We start from the raw sequence: 17,967 nt of genomic DNA on the forward strand, positions 1-17,967 counted from the left end.
AAATACACATCGATCAATATCATCTCACTTTTCTCGCACATGTTAAGAAGATTCTTAGTGATAAACTGGTACAACCAGCAGTCCAAAACTCAGATTGTAATGTTAATTACTGATTAGTTGATTAGATGATTGGTCGGTTGGTTGGTTGGTTGGTTGATTGATATCTTTCTGTTAAACAAACTGGTTTAATGAAATTAATTTTTGAACTTAAGTAGAAACACAATGTAAAAATTACTCTAACTTTATACACAGTTCAGTGGTTATTTCCTAAAGAACGTAAAGATCATGGCCCTGATTTTCAAAAGTAGAATCTGAATTCATGGATTCAAACGACTGGTTTCGATCAAATCTTCCAGGTTGTTTACAAGAAATGAGATCCGATCTTCAATGAAGAAGTTTACTTTCTTTTTTTTGTCAAGCGTTTTTATTAGAGGCTAAAACATAAGACTAACCTTTAGACTAAATGGATAACTTTTCCACTTTTTCACATGTCTGAGTGTGTATTTGTTCCTCTGACTGACGGGGTGCTTGATTGGTCGTGTCTCATATCAGTGACTTCATTTCTTTGCCCACTTTGTGTGTGAACGTCTGAGTGAATATCCGTGTACCTCAGCTGTGACTGAGCGACACAGTAAGAGGTAATGTGGGCATGCCTTCATTGCGGTCGTGCTGTGTGCATGTGTGGTCAACTCACCGGTGGATTCCACTGCATTAGCTAGGCCATTAGCACATTTAGCAGTCTGTAATACCTGAGTGTTAGTGACACGTTTGGGTCCCCCTCTCCACTTAGGCTCCTCGTTTGATGGACAGAACTGACATGCCAGGTGACGGTAATGTCACTGTGTGGCAGCAGCCCACGCCCCGAAGACCACATTAGAAGAGGTCTGATAGGTTAGCATGTCTAAAAGAAGAAATTGTGCAGTGATATTGAAGTGTTTTTCAGATCATTCTTGTCCTTAATAAACTAAACATCTAACTTATTCAACAAAAGAAAATGCACTTTTTTACATACTTGCAGCCCACTCTGGGTTTTCTGAATCACAGGCGAAACAAGCCGATGAGCTTCCATTTCAAGAATGTGTCTATGATATCAGGACACCATAGAGGGCTGTGAAACCTCATCGTCTATTGTCCTTTGTCTCTTTTTCCAGATTCTGCATTTCGGGCCGGATTATGTAAGAACAGAAGTGTCTTAGGTTCCGTTTGTAGTTCCAACAGTATTGTCCACAAGCTTTGAACAGACATTGACTGTTCTCCAAGAAACACTTCATTCAAACCAGACATCTGCATGCAAGTGTTTCCTTTCAGACTGTAAACGAAGGCAACTCTTGGAAAGGACTAGAAGTCCTTTGTTGTCAACCGCTGGATTCACCAGAGACCCTGAGAAGTTTAGCATCACTCGCAGAGGCTGTCATCATCCATCGACAGCTGACGGGTTCCAAAATTGTCCGGTACTTTTAAAAACTAAATGCTCATGAAAACAGAAACGTATAACACCAAACTGCCAGTGGGCAAAAGCTGTGGTGTACATTAGGAGACTCGATTCTCTGTCTCTAGTGTCCAACAACATGCTCCAGTGTCACTGTCAGATTAATTTGTAGGACTAAATCCAAATGTGGATGATGTGAAGTACTCCTCAATCTCAGCTCTATATACTGTTCACTACCAGTTCACCATAAATGAGGCCATTTGATGAGCTAAGTTTAGCCACAAGAGCTTAATGGCGGCATTAAAGAGCAGACCTGGGAGAATAGATGGCCGGACATCAGTCACTTTAATCACCTGTTTCATTATTCAGTGGATGGGTGCCACCTGGTCAAACATGAAGGGTGTCAATTGAATCTGGGATCTGGAGAGCGGGGAGACATCCAACAGTGGAGCTTTGGTGAGTCCAAATCCAGAAAACCTCTCCTTTTTTTTCTTTTCTTTTTTTTGTTATAGCAGAGGTAGATTTATTTTTTTATTTTTTTTATCTGGTTCACCAACTGTGTGTGCGCCTTTTCTAAGATAGAAAATAGAGAAATTGATTGTATCTGTGTTGGTCCGATTCATCTTTGGAAATTAGGTCATTTTTTACATCTGTTTCACTGGAGATTGCATCATTATGATGAAAATCCAACAGAAGTTTGTTCAGGATATTCAAGGTACAGCAGTGTTACAATTTCTTACTTCCAAGTTTTTGCCTTACTTTACAGTACATTAGGTTAAATGAGGTGGACCACTTCTTCTTGAAGGTGTGTGCCCTTACTTGAATGTTACTGTTCCTGTATATTGCATAGTAAATTACATCTTTATAAATATCTAGTATTTCCCCCCAGAAAGGCTTTCTCCAAATGGACTGATAAGCTTCTGGTTCAAGGATTATTTTTCACTGACAACAAAGTGAAACAAGTAAAGGACTGCGCATGAAAACCAGGTACAATGATGTTCTATTTACTAGTATTTATATGGGATATTTGGTTGAACGATGAGGGTCGTTCATACCATATTGATATTAGGTTGGTGAGAGCAATTTGGGGTACAGTGTCTTCAAGGACACATCTACATATGGCTGCAGACCTGGGTATTGGAACTCCAGACTTTCCGAATGAGAGATGACAGACTGTGTCTCTACAGCACAGGCGCCCCTATGGTAGGGGGGTTTCACATGATGGCAGTATACTTCAGTGGCTGTGGATTTGGCTGGGCCACCTGGCTGATGAATGTCTGTATGTGGTAAAACTCTTACATTACGACGATTTCTCTGTAATTTCATCTGTTATAGCTGTGTTTTTTTTTTCTGGTTTGTTGTGGCTTCTTCCTTTTTTCTCTGCTGTTCTTCATTTATTTTTCACATTTTCCTAGGAAACCTATGGCAAATTTATAAGATTTTTTTTTTTTTCATGAGAAAAGATTAGTATTAGGATTAGAGTTGGACCCCAGAGTCTGTTTTTACAGCTGCGTCCCCAGCAGTGGTCTATTCTTTTAGCAACAGCCTATCATAGGGAAGCAGCAGGCATGCCTTCATTGACCAATCAGAATTGAGTTCAACAAAGCCTTGTGATAAGAGATTGCAATGACACATACAAATAAAATAATATCCAAGATTAAACTGAAACAAAGAATTTACACTGGCTTACTTTTAAGATGACTGATGTTTATGTGAAAGGTTCATCCCAGGATCTGCTTTCACAGAGGATTGTTAAAGGACAGCACAAACAAACTGACCTCAGCTCCAGTCGAAACATTGAATTCTGAGCAAAGGTGAGGATACACGAAAGATGCCAGTAGGATGATCCACTCCCTCGCGTCTCCGCAGTCCTACCGTCCACTTTTCACACACCACGGAGGAGATAAGAGAGAGAATAAGCTGTCATCGGGCCGAGTGCGCCGGTCCCCTCTATATTCTTCACATTACTACAGAGGGAACAATGTGTCTGCGGTGGCAGGTGGCCATAGTTCATAATGTGCTGATGCTGACCAAGTGTCAGTTTGATCCATGGGATGGGTGAGCAGGACGGGGCTGTGGCTCCTGAATCCTTAAGCAAGCAACTGTGTGGCGCTCCTGTGGGGACGGTGGGAGACATGATACAGATGAGACCAGCAACTATCTACCTAATGTGAGACAGATACACAGGACAGAGAGGGGGGATGTAGACAGTCGGCAGGACAGATGAAGGGTTGAGCATCATGTTTGAAAAAGGCACAAAGGCAGATTCTGCACTTGTCATTCGGTGTTATTTGTCATCAAAGGCCTGTAACTGTGAAACTAATGTACCGAATCTGACTCACAAACAGTAAATGTAAGTGTTTGTGGGCCGTTCCGTTTTAGGACAGTCATAACAGTTGATGCTGCGTGTTTAAATGGGCTGCTGAGGCTGAAGCTCTGCCTCATTAAGTACTTCCTCTATTTGGTGGTTGGAGAGTAAACAAAGTCCTTCGCTCGTTCTGGAAGCATTGGTATCTACAGTACGTTTGTAAAGACGCACAATACAGCATGGTGATACGACATAGAAGTGGATGAGGTGGAGACAACGACCGGCCACGATGCAAAAAAAGAGGACATTTATTTCGTCAGATTCCTTATTTTCTTAATGTGCATCTTTATGTGCTATATTGCAGGTTCTCATGGCCTGTTTGCAAAGACATGCATCCAGTTTATTTTGTTCTTTGGCTGGACAGTAGAAATGACAGACCTTGATTGCCATCAAATTGCGTCCTCATTAAGATCAAATAAAAGTGTAAAACTACATTTGCGACAGAAACATAAGGCACAAACCTATTTGGTATTATACAGCAGTTCTTTAGGAATGACCCAGGCCTCCTACCATAACACAAACAGAGATGTTGGGGAGGTAATGAAACGTACAAAAAATAATAATATTGTGTAAGTTTAAAAAATAGAAATAAAAAAGCAACTAGACCTTGGTTGGTGACTTATTCACTTGTATTATCTACGTATTTTATTTTTTTCTTACATTTTTACATTTTTATCTAATTTAATGTTGCACTGTTATTTTCTTCTGCTATCCTGCTTGGCTGCTGCGACCCTGTAAATTTCTCTGTTTGCGAGATGAATAAAGGATTATCTTCTCTTATCTCATCCACATATGGCACAGTTAGAGGTGTACTAAAACTGTTATCATTACCTTTGGCTCAGTGGTAGATTTGGTCATTCCTGGTTGAAGTGTCCTTGGGCAAGGGAAGATTGGGTTGGTTCCTTTATGGGAGTATGGATGCAGGTGAATGGAATTATACTGATGGGCAGTTGGGTACTTAACATAGCGGCCCCTGCCATCTGTGTGTACTTGGGTAAATGTGACATGGACCTCCTGGCGGTCGGCTATGTTTTCTGTGGCGTGTCGATGGTCAGTACTGTGTGTCTAAAGCGATGCAGTTGTCCAGTCCCAGTCCTGAATGAAATGACAAGTGATGGTAACATATGACTTTGTGGAGCGAGCTGTCCAACAGTCTGTAGTAACAGACGCCTCTGCTGTTCTGAAAAATTCTGCCACTCTTTCTTCATTCATCATTTCTACTCTCGTAGCTGTTGTTCACTGTGATGGTGGCTCGTACTCCAACAAATGTCATCAGCTTGCAGAAGTCTTGTGTATCATCTGATTCTAATCTCTCAGCCTACAATAGTTAAATATTAATATATCCTGGAAAATAAATTGCTATAATTTTATTTTACTATACCCTCAATAGATATGGGGCCCACGGCTTTCACTGTTTGAGAAGTCTGAAACCAATGTTTTCTGAAACCGTACTAAATTATACAATAATGAAATGATATCATCTACATTAAGACTGTAAATCTAAATGCAACATTTACAAAAACATACTGTACTCGTTCACTATTTGTAAAAAGGACGACTTAAAGAGAACAGCAGCTTAAGTTGAAAAATTAACTTTTTGTCTGTAGGGATGGCAAGAAAAAACTAAATTTTGGAGGGACGTAGTTAGGACACAGACACACACACACACACACACACACACACACACACACACACTCCTTGAGGCAGGTTTGTGCAGTGAGCAATGAGTCGAGTGAGCGTGATCAAAGCAACAAAGCACAGCAGCAACGACACACACAAACATCCTGAGTGTAAAAAAAAAAAAAAAAGTAACACACACACACACACACACATCAACAGAGCTACTTTATCAGTCTCAGGATCTGACTCAACTACATTTACATATTCAACAAACTGTCACATCCATGCATGCACACCGGAGCCCTTTAGGCATTTGTTTGAGATGCATTAATTTAATCAGGGATGAGTGAAATATTTACAGAGTGACAAAGTAATCATGTCACCTAAACAATGCAAGTGATCAACTACAGTATGTAATAGCATGTCTACGGGTTTCATATGTTCACCTATAAAAATCTACATTTTGTCATGTGAAATACAAAATGAGACTTTTTTGCATAGTTACTGCTTAAATGTTGAGCTCAAGATCTTATTGGTGTGCAGAGAAAAAAAAAAGATGTAGAAGCTGATCACAAAAAAGAGAAAGCTCAACTAGATTTCTGTATTTCATTTTTTGTTATTTTCGTTCAATTTTTTCTAAGATAAAACGTAAACATTAAAATGTTCCTGCAGCAATCTTTGCCTCTTCGGGGGATGCTAGGTCATTTAACATTTCACTTCTAAATCTTTCAACGCAGCTCTCCTCCTCCTGTAATGTTACTTTTCTATAAGTAATCCCTTTCTTACAAGAGTCCCTACAAAATAAAAGCCTCTCCAGGTGTAAATCAGACAATAAAGGCTTAAGGCAAAATAAAATCATCACATTAAAAGCTAATTATGACTCAATCTGTTTTCTAGCTTATACATAAATTTTGTGTGCGGCTTGGTTTTGATGTCCATATTCATATTTAACTGATTGTCAGTAGATTTAACCTTTAAAACATCCCTGACCTCGTCTTATCCTCTCTCATTGTCTTTCATTTCACCCTCCCTCTTTCATTTCCATCTACTTCCTCCGTCTCTCTCTCTCTCTCTCTCTCTCTCTCTCTCTCTCTCTCTCTCTCTCTCTCTCTCTCTCTCTCTCTCTCTCTCTCTCTCTCTCTCTCTCTCTCTCTCTCTCTCTCTCTCTCTCTCTCTCTCTCTCTCTCTCTCTCTCTCTCTCTCTCTCTCTCTCTCTCTCTCTCTCTCTCTCTCTCTCTCTCTCTCTCTCTCTCTCTCTCTCTCTCTCTCTCTCTCTCTCTCTCTCTCTCTCTCTCTCTGTCTTTGGTCTGCCTTGTGCGATTTATTGCGCTGGGCAGGCAGACAGCAGAGAAACCTCCCTGTATGGAACGATCTGTCATCCCAACATTATCATCCAAACACACCGCCTTCCATATTGTGCTACAAGGGCTTGGGCAAATTGCTATTTTTATGGGACATGATAAAGGAAATGCTGCCTTATGTTCACATTTTTTACTGCCCAATGGTGGAGCAGGATGGGCCATGATTCACTGTGTTGGAAACTAGTGTGTGTGACGTGTAAATATGTGTTTCTGGGTGGTCAAAATAGTTAAAAGAGAAATTGAACACAGATATTGTTGTAAAATTGTCAACTATTGTCAGCGTTACTGCAACAAGGCAGCATTGTTTAAAATGAAAGAAAGACATCAGATGTGATCGATTATTTGCAGTGCAAACGGCAACACGACCATATATGGAATATGTTTAATCTTGGTTTCAAAGAGAGAAAAAAATACACAGATTATTTCCGATCGACGTTGGTCAAAACTTCTTCATATCAATCAAAAAAAAAAAAATAGTGTGGAAAAAGGTCCGATAAATGTGAGGGGGGGAAAAGCAGATTCAAAAGGCAAACCTATTATCATGTTTTCTGGGTAAAATGAGTGCGTGTTGACTTCATCTGTGTGCTCTCTTTCCACCTCTCCTCTCTCTTCTCCTCTCCTGTCTTTTCCTCCCCTTCAATCCTTCTCTCCGAGCCCTCGGCGTGCCTGACAGCCAGCGCTGCACCAAACTGACAGGCCCTCAAACCGTGGCCAAGAAAGCGAGCATTAATTAAGTCATTGCCGGACTGTAATTTCCTTGAGAAGTAAAAAAATTTCCTCACACGCGAAAAGGTTACCAAGACCTTTTCCGTGTCAAAATTACCATGCGTCATGAATATTAATGCGCTTAATGAAGACAACCTTTGGTTCATCAAGAATGTTCCAGTAGCAGGTGCCAAGCTGATAAACTCACTCGGTGAAGGCTGTGTGTGTGTGTGTGTGTGTGTGTGTGTTTTTCTTCTTCCGTCTCTTTCTTCTTTTCCCAGTTTTATGTCAGCTCCTTAGAGAGTCAGTTATTTAAATCAACATCTTCCGATCAGAATTTACTTACACACCAAACAGAACACGCACTCGCACGTCTCAACACCTTTTACTCTCGTTCAGATTTACTTGTCCTTGGGTTTGCTTCTGAGACCTTCTGACTTTGGTTTTCAGATTTACAGAGGAATATTTTCTAAGCGTTTATTTCTGTATGTTAATAACAAGGAAACTATTCAACAGTGCCGCAGATCTCTGTGAACCTAGAGCGAAGTCAATTCAGCCAAGATGTTTGGCAAGCATTTAAAACCCTGTTGGAAAATCTGCATTCAAACAAGCTTTGTGTTCTCCTGAATCTATTCAACAGCTATGCAGTGAAGGATGTAGTGAAAAGCTTAAATTGGGTGATTGTTCACCAGTGATAGTAGCTTTCTTCTGTGTATATCAGTCACATCCCTGAGTGGCCAAAGTAGCCATTTAGTAGTTTTAGGACAGTGGGGTCTGGTGCCTTGTTCTTCAGGGAGAGGCACAGTTTATCACAGATGGACCAGAATGTATGTCTTAGTTTGTTAGCTTGATACTGACACAGACTGCAAAATGCCATTTACTGGGAGACATTAGCATTGTGTTAACTTTAACTCTTTAACATTCAAACATACTTAACTGGTAAAGTAATATGCATATCTATTTACATACATGTTTCCTGAATTCTGTGGAGACGAACTTTCAAAATGGCTGACTCATGCTAGTCTAGTCTGCTGCTCTGATCTATGTTTATAAACAGTCAGTGCTCTGATCCAGTGACACTGCATGGCTCGTGCTTTATTGGTTAAAAGGACGTATTCAGGAGTGCATTTTTCCTGCACCAATCGAAGCTCCCTTCTCTTGTATTGATGAGGAGCGAATGTGCATGTGCAACTTACAAAAAGAGTCGACGGGGATCCAGAGTCTCTGGCTTGTAGTGCCCAACATGTTAATTGCAGATTTTGCATTTCACTGAATGTGTCCTTTTTAAACAGTACATGTAAGAATTGCCTATATTTCAAAACAAATTTTTAAAAAATCGTTTTCAGTGAAGGTCCATCCGTTGTGGGGAGTTGTTGGACGGTGCCTTACATTTTAAAAAAACCCGACACAGATTAGTAAATTTATGGTGATGCCATTCTCCTGGGTTTGAATAAGTCACTGTGTGGCTGCCCGAGCCTTTGATCCCTCTGCTCATATTGATGAGCTTCTCCTCTCCCTCCTCCTCCTCCTCCTCCTCGTCCTCGTCCTCCGCCACACCGCTGCCTTCTACTCCTGTTGTGTAATTGAGATGCAGAAACATTGACAGAACTCATTTACTGCAATGGAGGACGGTGTAATGTGGAAGGGAACACAGATTATTACATCAGCATGCACGCACTCACACACACACAGACACACACACACACACACACACACACACACACACACACACAAAAACAAAAGCAGGCATACACACACATGTTGGTCAAAGAGAATGTAATTTGGCACCATGTTTGAAGAGCCTCTTCAATTGTTGTGCCAGGATTTGTACCCGTGGTCTCGTGTAGTAGAGGTGATCAGAGGTGAAAACCTGTTGGCTGATTGCTTCCTGAACTGAATGTGTGCTCAGGTGTTTATTATCAGAATAGTGGGTCGGTACTGCTGCGAGGGGCTGCCTATAATGTGGTGCTTTCGCTTTGCCACCAAATCAAACAATTCATCATAAAATCAAAATTCAATATCATGTTTGTAAGTCTTGATTATGTTGTTTAAGTCTGTGAAGTGAATCATGGGAGTGATTCTTTCTGCGACTCCACCATAAAAAACAAACTGCTCTTTACCAACATTTAATGTTCCAAGAATAACCTGATGTTTTGATCGCAGCAGCCCATACTACAACAGCATGGCAGCTTTCATTAGCAGTTTCAACTTCCATATGCAGCAGTCTTTCACGTAGTATCAGGTGTTTCTAACTATAAAACACGTCAGAATGGCTGCTGCCATGAAAGGCCGGGGCTGTTATAGCTACAAGATTACAAAATTCTTGGGCTTTGATCATTCTACGAAATAACATAAGTTAACAGAAAATAAAAATGTTTGTGTAAAAATTACACAAAACAAGGTTTATCATCATCACTGACCTTTGGGGGAAAAAAAAAAAACGTTCAGGTGCTATATTGGCGTCTCCTCTTCAAAGGTTTCATATCCCAAAAATGTCACTGGGAAAAAAATAAAATAAAATAACTATCCCAAAACACACTCATTCCCATTGTTTGTTTTTGTAAAAAAAAGCTGCTGCAAAATCCGGACTTTTGGGTCATAATACCTCCTTCTAGATAAACACTGATGAATCTTATGAGTCTGCTTCTTGTCTCCCTACATCACTTTACCTATTCTACCTGCTCCTGGATGACAAAGAAGGTGGTTCATCCTCTTGAGACAAAGGACCTCCACTCTCAAACTCACGCACACACACACACACACACACACACACACACACACACACACACACACATACACAAGAGCACTGAGGTCTGCTGTCATACACCTCTCATTAATTCCTACCTGTCAGCCGGCTCCCCCTACCATATCGGCCCCCTCCCCCTACCATATCGGCCCCCCGAAAGGTGACAGCTTTCCAATGACTGACAAAGGCTCTTTAGGTGATACAGAAGATCCCCAGCAACTGGCTGCTTCTGTAAAGTGCCCCTCAAATGTCACTTTTGCTGCTTGGAGACGTGCGCACACACACCCACACGTAGTATTTTTAAAACAGAGGGCCTGCTCTCAAGTCTTCAACCATCTTTGACATCCAGAGGCTACGGGTGTCACCGAGGCCTCAGCTCTTAAAGCTTTTAACATCCGAGAGAGATGGCGTTGTTTGACAGTGCTATTGGTAGACGCCATTGTTGTGTGTCGTTTTTCTCCTCCGGTGCATTGGTTTTGCTTGTTTTTTTTGGGGGGGGGGGGGGTTTAAGTTGTTTTTAGTTGTAAGAGTGAGATAGAGAAGAGAGAGGAAAAAGAACCAAACTTTCTCTCCGTGTCCAGTCAGCTGTCAGGACTTGAGTGGCAACAGAAGGCAATATTGGTGTCGGTTGGACTTGTTGAGACGAGGTCAAGTACGCAGAAATGTTGGCTGCTTGTGTTGTGTTGATCATTCAGCTGTCTGGGCGGATTCCAGAGTGCAAACTTACCCGCGTGTGGATGTTGTCTGTGTTCGGAGCTGGTAGGAGTAGGCAGTGTGACGTGGAAAATATGTGACTGTGGAAAAACTGAACTGTTGAGGAAGGAAGAGGAGAACGAGTGCTTCTTCTTCTGCAGGATCTTCGAACTAGTAATGGCCTAAAAGCGGAGCAGTGAGCAGATACGTAAAACATGATGGATATGCACAGATAATGCACTTCAAGCACTAAAACATCAGAATCTTTTTCCTGCTCAAGTTTCCTGGACCTGCTTGGCACAGAGCAGCTGGATCTCATGAAATATTGGAAATATGCTGAGGACCCAAACATTCAGACAATATGATTGGATATTAACACTATGTGAGAGGTGTCCACAATGAAAGTAGTGACTATCTGAACCCTGCAGGCTAGTGGTTTGAGGAATTTCTTTTACAAGAAAAGAAAGAATGGGATCCCAAATTTCACCTCCTCTCATTATATACACAATAAGCTTTAAATGTTAAGTAAAAAGAAATGACATAAGTTATAAAAGTGTTACACACTTTAACTGGGCCTTCTATTATTGTAAACACAACTACTAGTTTTTTTTCTAAAAGGTTATCATATGAGATGAATCAGTCCATTGTTACTGTTACTGTTCATTTTCATTGGGATCATTCGCAGTTCACAGCTTTTCTTTTGACTATTCTTTCTTTTTGCAGCTGTGTCGATATCTGCATGAAGAGTATGATGGTAAAGTAACAAAAAGAAACAAAAATAAAAAGTAATGTTAGGAATAAAGTTTTCTTTATTGTCCAAGTGAAAGAACGAACAACTCTGACTTGAAGTCATTAAATATGAAACGACAAAAAGCTTTCTTAAAAAAACGGAGAGAAGAGTCAAACTGTCTCGTTTTAATCAACATAATGTGAAAACATGTTCAGATAAAGTTTCTGCATACTATTTATTGTTTATGTTTCCTTTTTTCTTTCTCTACTTTATCCCTGCCTTAGCGCACACTAAGCGTGATTTAAAATGTTTGGTTCTTTCTAGAGCCCGACCGATATCGACATTTTGGGATCGATATTAGGAAGAGGACAAATCAGACACCAATATATTGAACGATATCTTTTTTATTTTATCTGGATGTATAGAGATTTAAATATACAACTGTAATGCATTGATCCAATACTCGTGGAAAATATATATAAGACAAGATGGTTGGAGTGATGCTTGTTGTAATCTCTGTAAACTCAGAAAGACAAAGGCTACAACAATGAAATGCTGTAAATCGAGTAATATCTGCACAAAAATGAACAGATACCAATAGTCACTGGATTCTGTTCTTATATTGGCTGATGTTATTGGCTGGCCGATTCAACTGTCAGGCTGTAGGTATTTTTAGACACTCAAAACGTTTAGTATGAGTTCGACCTATAGTTAGGTAGTTTTGTTGTAAAATACATTTTGTTAAAGGTACAGTACCTGAACTTCACCACACACAGGACTCATAAAGCAGAGCCACTTGTCCGAAGTAAAAACAAAACAACAACCACAGACTCATAATCCACCTCAAACACCTGCTCACTAAAAGAAGTCACCAGGGACCCAAACATAAGAGACATACAGTATTTGTTCGACAACTTGATAGAAGAGTTCTTAGCATTGAATGAAAGAGTAATCAAAATTGCTGACTTCTCCATCCAAAAGGGTTACAAATGTTCAGATTACTCGACATAAATGATGCATCACCTTTCACCTCTATGGTCCAATTGCAATTTGCAATCCATATATGGAGGCTATAGTCCTAAAAGTGTGGGGCCCACATTTAAATCCAACCTGTGGCTCCTTTCCCATGTCAATCCTTGCTCCCTGATTTCTGTCTCTATCCTTTGTCCTACACCTCTAATAAAGGCACGAAAAGTACAAAAATAGATCTTTAAAAGAATCCCGAATAGGAAGTTCCAAAAAATACTTAGTGGGTAAAAACATCTTTATTAGCAGGAGTGTGCAAAAGTTGTGTAATGAGACAGTTAATACAACATCTGTCCGCAGAGTTAAGAGAAAAAACATTTATGAGAGAGAGAGAGAGAGAGAGAGAGAGAGAGAGAGAGAGAAGAAGCTTATAACATTAACAAGTATTTCACACTGGGACTCAAATGAAAATCACAACAGGGTGTCACTGCAAAGAGAACAGAAGCCTGTGGTCTGTTGGTACACTGTGCACTTTAAAACAAACTGCACTTGATGCTTTTAAATAGGGAAACGTATACACTTTGTGTGGCAGTATTTTTAGGACTGGTGCACTTTGTCCCAGGCTTTAAAAATAATGATTAAGTTGAGCAGTAAACTGAGAAAGATCGACACATCACACTTCAATCATCATAATCACCTCGTTACATGTTAGCTGGGTTTAAGAGTTTGATTAAGTAAATCGAGGCTTCAGCTTCAAACCTGACCTTCCTCGAATTAAAAAAAAAAAAAAGGATGAGAAAACGCAGCGATGATGAGACACGAAAACATGCCTCTGAAAGCAATTATCACAAGAAATGGAGCAAAATGATTTTGCATTCTCCTGCACTCAGAGGATGTCGTGCACGTTTAAATTAACTCCATCAGTAAACCAGATGATTACATCCGGTAAACAACCTCAGTGTGGTCAAGGCTCTGAGCAAACACCTCCATTCTGTTAGCAGCCAGATTATTTTCCTACATTTGAATGAAATCGATTGTATATGATGTTCAGATTGGTAAAATAAGTGTGCTGTGAGAGACCTTTAAATAAACGGCTCTTGTGTTCCTTAATTCTTCTGATTGAAGTTTTGACTTAAAAATGTACCAACTGTTTAATAATTTTTATTTCTATTTTCATTTTAACTGATGATGTAACGTAATCAGATGTTAACTATCTGTGCAGTTAAACCATACTGTGATACATTGAATGTGACCTTGCAATGTCCACTAGGCGTCTTTTTTTTTTTTTTTTTTAATTGAACAGATCACCCTGGTGTACACAAACTGTACCTTAATTAACAAAAACAATAGTACATACAGTATAATAAACAGATTCTCATTTGAGCATATAGACAGCCATTTATTGTGGCTGCACAGTGAATGCATGAGGACGCTAGAATGGACAGGACATGATGCCACTTGTCAAGCAGCCCACTCACACTATAAAAAGCTTCATTAGACAGTTTGCTAAGTTTCTATTTTATTAAACCGAAATATTCTCAAACTGCAACTTGCAATAAACGTTTTCTTTAAAGGTTGGCATGGCACCAGGGGCAGAGCGGTTGGTTTGTTCGACTCATGTACGGTGGTTTTAGGCTCGAGGTGGAAAAGCATGGGTTTGAATCTGACGTGGCGTCTTTGCTGCATGTCATTCCCTACTTTCTCTCTCCCTGATCTCTGACATTATCATTTGTCCCATCGCTCAAATAAAGGACACTAAAGCCCCTTTAAAAACAAAATGTCAAAAATCTGGTGTTTGGTAAAAATCTGATTTTTTAATTTTTAATTTTTTTTGCTAAAACAATCAGAAAAAAGTGTGCGCACTCCTGTCGGAACCAGTTCAACTTTTAGAAGTCACTTATAACTAATGAGCGTCTGACAAGATGTGACAACAATTGAATTATCTGCGTTCTTATTTGTCCAACATGTTTCTTTACAACAGAGCGTTACCTCGGTCTTAGTTATCTTAGTCTGTTTCTTGGCTAATAATCCTACAGTGCTCAATTTCACATTCTTCTGAACGAGCTACTATCACCCTTCAAGCATGAGGAGAATGCTGAGAATATGCTGCTGGGGGATCCCTGCAGAAATTCATTATATAACCTATTGTAGCATACCTTCAAAAGTTCACCGTGCATGAACAACTTAATATGCATGGCCTTCACCTTTACAGGCTCATAAAATTCTAGAGTTGTGCTTAATTTTTTTTACAAGATAATTTATTGAGAATAGCATATGTTAATAGCACTCTACAAAAGGTGAGACTTTAAAAAAAAAGTTGGGTTTGATGTCCACTCACACAACCCTGGAAAGGTCAATAATATATTTTAGTACAGTTCTAATGATATTCCTATTCGCAGTCTCCGATTTTAAATTGGACTTTGTGGAGAGCAGCAGAATTAATGTAACTGTGAGATAACCTGTGAGAGCGGACACCACACAAAAAGTACAGTTGTGACATTATAGGGAGGCTTACTAGAGAACTCTTCTCAAACCTATTGAGGGTGTCCGGTTGTTTCAGAACAAAAAACTCCAGAGTTTTTAGGAAATTGCATTAAAAAAAAAAAAAAAGTGTATTTTTCAATATTTTAGTAAATTCCTCTCTTTCTGATGCTGAATCTGTTTATCTCACACCTCACGTTTTCAGTTTGACCCGCTGCCTCTTCACTGTGCTGTCTGTGGGAAGATCAGACGGCCTGTTTTTGAAATCGTCCGCGCCTGCTCTTGGACCAGGGAAGGTCTGGCACTCGGCTCTGACATCCCAGCCGCCTGTAAGGTCAGAACCTACAGAGTGTCAGAGAGGTGGATGATGATGTATCTCTGTGACGCCTCCATTTTTCACCTCCTGACTTTGTTGTTTTTCTCCTTTGCGTCAGTGTCAAACTTTTCTCCCATCTGCTGGGGGGACGTGTCTCCCATCAGAGGTGCGCAGTCCAACTGTTAACCCTTTGTGTGCCTGAAACAAGGCAATGAGAACATTTCTCCTTCATATGCTTGCTGCTGGTCCTTCCTATTCCGCCCCCTTCTCTCCCTCTCCTCATTCTTTGATGCATGCTTAATCCTTTTTTTCACGAGATGTCCATACATAGTTAATATTTCAGACCATTTTATTGTTTGAACACAACATTTCACAGACTTTTCACAGCATCAATTTCCCACAGTGGGTTTCGATAAAACAAACAAAACAAATGTTAAAGAAGCACCGATCGGAAAATTCTGATTGCAATGATAATTTAGCCAATTCTGATAAACATTTTTGATTTGATCTGATTTTTTATTCACCTACATACATACATCTTTGTTAACATTTGGACATTTGAGACAAGGTAAGAAAGTATGTGTATGTGAACTGGTCCCCAAAGAAGCTACCTGAAGCTTATGCTAAGGGCTCGTGACAAACAAAAACATAAAGAGGGTCTGTGGCCAACACATAATACACTACATGCATCTCATCCATACAACAAATAGTAGGAGATCCCATGTAGCAAGTACAGTTTTGTTTGAAGGTTTTCCGTAATATTGAGAGGTAGGGAGAGACGTTACACGTACAGGGTGAAAGATAGTAATAACATAATAAAGTAAAGACATAGATCAGGAAGACGTATACGAGCTCACGAGGTGTTTCTTGAGGTTGTGTTTAAAGGTGAAAAGCAATTTATGGCTTCTTGTGATGTCAGACTCTCACAGTGGTGACCATTTGCTCTCATGTTTGACAATAAAAACAGAGTTAGTCCAACAGGTGACTTCGTCTGCACAATGAACGTATTCTCTGAATCAGCAGTGACATGATTTAAGGCAAAAGAGCCGTTCTAGGCCGATACAGAGTTAAACCAATGCATCGGTGCAAAAAATATCAGTTTGAATAGTTTGATGACGCTGAATGTTTCACCGCTCGCATAAAGGAAGACTTCAACTTTCACGAGTGGTGCAAAGAATTGACAGCAGTGGTTTTACACTGCGATGCTGAGTGCCTGACGAGTTCTCTTCCAGTTTTAGTCCTTCAACGTTATCTTTTCGTCCAACATGTCAGAGCAGCGTGATGAACAGGTTGTGATCGGTTTAAAAGAGTCCTCACAATACGGAGTGTCTGAGTACTCACACCTATCCACTCAGATCTTTTCAAAGGTGTTTATAATTGGAAGCAGGAATTCTGGTTGACTTAGTTTGGGAGTTCAGTGATCCGCTGGATAAGGGCCATGAGGGTTGGGTCATGGTCAGGATGAATTTGCTGTAACTTTGGCAGCTAAAGGGATAAATATGAGGACAGTGTATGTAACCTTACCAAGCTTTGCACTCCACGTCAGATAATAGACTTTATATGCCGTGTCACACTCTGAAGTGTGGGGTTAAAACCTTTTGATGGTGAATTATAAAAAATGCTTGTGTGTGATACATTCAACTGATAAAAGAAACAGTTGTGGCATAAAGGTACGAGCCTAAGATTTTTGCACACTTGCTTGAAATTGAGCCTCACAGTATTAATGTTCATTCTAAACACTGAAGAGTTTTTTGTTTTTTTTCCATTTTAGAAACGACACTCAGAGACAAAGTATCTTGGCCAGCTGATTTTATGGCTGCACAACATGAACAGTACAAATTCAGTGTTATTTGTACTGATGTACATAGACTTTTTTTTTCATCACACACATAACAAACCCAAGGTGTTCCTTCCCTCATGATGATTGCGAGTGGCTTATCGGTGACAATAGCGGCTGTGATTCGGATGTCTCGCCCTGAGCCACTCGCTCTCTCCGTGCTGCTGCCTGTGCAGAGACGTCGCTAGCTGTTAGCGCGTAATGCTGGATATTTCACTTAATATGTTGCAGACGTGGCTGAAGAAGCCGAGGTCAGGGGATGGGCTGTACTTAGCGTGACCTCCGTCATATTTTCCATTCTGTCTGAAAACCAAATCTGTATAAATCAGCTCAAACGGCAGAAGCAGAGGGTAACCTGTGGGATGAAGCTCACATAGGGTAAATCTGTGCATTTGTCAGATAATGTGAGTCAGGACGACACAATAGGATGCTCCTCTGCCAGATTTCTTCCTCCCCCCCCCCCCTCCTGGTGTTTGGTGTGTGTCTGCGTCAGCATCTCTGTAGAGGGAGGGAAGAAGCTTGTTGTGTGTGTGTGTGTGTGTGTGTGTGTGTGTGTATTTGTGTGTCTGCTGTGCTCAGGTGGCTGATACCCTAGGTAAATCATTTCAGATCCATTTCTTCCGAAGCCTGCGTGCAGGCGACACCTGCGTAACGCTGCCAAAGAAGTGCCACGATGTCAGCGACTTCGTTTGCTGCTCTGACCCCATCTGTGTGT

The 17,967-nt window shown here is 40.4% G+C and overlaps 1 protein-coding gene across 4 annotated transcripts in view; it reads left to right on the plus strand.

Moving 5' to 3' along the window:
- LOC306839504 (uncharacterized protein) overlaps positions 1-16,504 on the plus strand; it is a 106,631-nt gene extending 90,127 nt beyond the window's left edge. For 3 of the 4 annotated variants that reach the window (XR_013781206.1, XR_013781207.1, XM_079368242.1), the window contains 2 exons: positions 1,799-1,885; positions 2,196-2,230. Coding sequence is in view for 2 of the 4 variants with exons in the window: in XM_079368242.1 (XP_079224368.1) it covers positions 1,799-1,885; positions 2,196-2,203 (95 nt within the window). In the remaining 2 variants the exon portion in view is untranslated. Of the gene's footprint in view, positions 1-1,798; positions 1,886-2,195; positions 2,231-15,304 lie in introns of those variants that run through there. The other variant, XM_079368243.1, reaches the window with a different exon arrangement.
- Positions 16,505-17,967: the final 1,463 nt, after the last annotated feature.

This window comes from Symphodus melops, assembly GCF_947650265.1.
Source record: "Symphodus melops genome assembly, chromosome: 18".
In the NCBI taxonomy this organism is placed as follows: Eukaryota; Metazoa; Chordata; class Actinopteri; order Labriformes; family Labridae; genus Symphodus; species Symphodus melops.